Source organism: Alexandromys fortis, unplaced genomic scaffold (assembly GCF_014885135.2).
Source record: "Alexandromys fortis isolate MF-2015 unplaced genomic scaffold, M_Fortis_MF-2015_v1.1 scaffold_14, whole genome shotgun sequence".
Classification (NCBI taxonomy): Eukaryota; Metazoa; Chordata; class Mammalia; order Rodentia; family Cricetidae; genus Alexandromys; species Alexandromys fortis.
This window is the reverse complement of record NW_026067910.1, coordinates 18,237,596-18,238,595: the sequence shown is the minus strand read 5'-3', so window position 1 is coordinate 18,238,595 and position 1,000 is coordinate 18,237,596. Positions and strand designations below refer to the sequence as shown.

At 51.6% G+C, this 1,000-nt stretch overlaps 1 protein-coding gene across 1 annotated transcript; it reads left to right on the top strand.

The window, feature by feature from the left end:
• Nucleotides 1-246: 246 nt before the first annotated feature.
• On the top strand, nucleotides 247-630 carry LOC126499109 (60S ribosomal protein L26-like). The gene has a single exon (XM_050138161.1). It carries the CDS (start codon nucleotides 247-249, stop codon nucleotides 628-630), a length of 384 nt encoding a protein of 127 aa, XP_049994118.1.
• The last annotated feature ends 370 nt before the right edge of the window (nucleotides 631-1,000 follow it).

Genomic DNA, 1,000 nt, shown 5'->3' with positions numbered 1-1,000 from the left:
CCAGGGCCCCGAGACTGTCCTGCTGGTCCGACATTAGCCAGGGTCATGGTGGAACGGGCTAAGTCTGTGTCTTTCCTAGCCCGGGCTCACGGGGCTGCAGAGGGACGGGGGTGGGGGAGATGGGGGGGTGGAATTGGCGATGCCGTTGATTAAATAGTCCGGAATCATCCGCTGGTTAGCCCCACCCCCACCCCCGCCAGACCGAGGGGTTCAGCAATGCGAGGACCGCCCTTGTTTGCAGCCATAATGAAGTTCAATCCGTTTGTGACTTCTGGCCGGAGCAAGAACCGCAAATGGCATTTCAATGCACCTTCTCACATTCGGAGGAAGATCATGTCTTCCCCCCTTTTCAAAGAGCTGAGACAGAAGTACAATGTTCGCTCGATGCCCATTCGAAAGGATGACGAAGTTCAGGTTGTCCGGGGACACTACAAAGGCCAGCAGATAGGCAAAGTGGTCCAAGTGTACAGGAAGAAATACGTCATCTATATTGAACGGGTACAGCAAGAAAAGGCTAATGGCACAGCTATCCACGTGGGCATCCACCCCAGCAAGGTGGTGATCACCAGGCTAAAGCTGGACAAAGACCTAAAGAAGATCCTGGAAAGGAAAGCCAAGTCTCGGCAATAGGAAAGGAGAAGGGCATATACAAGGAAGAAGCGATTGAGAAGATGCAGGGGTAGGGGCGTCTCATACAGTTTTCATTAACGACTGCTTGAGGAAAAAAAAAGTAAATGCTATTTTATATGTGATGGTTTGAATGAGAAATGTCCCTCAGAGGCCCATGTGCTTGAACACTTGATGACCAGTTGGTGGTGCCCTTTGGGGAGTTTACGAGGCCTTTAGGAGGGACATCCTTGTCACTGGGGGCAAGCTTTGAGTGTTTACACCCTTGCTCACTTCCTGTTCTCTCTGCTTTCTGTGCGTGTAAATGCAATCAGCTCCTGAGCCCGTCTCTGTGTAGTTCACACCAGCACTTGCAGCTGCGTTTCCATGTTGC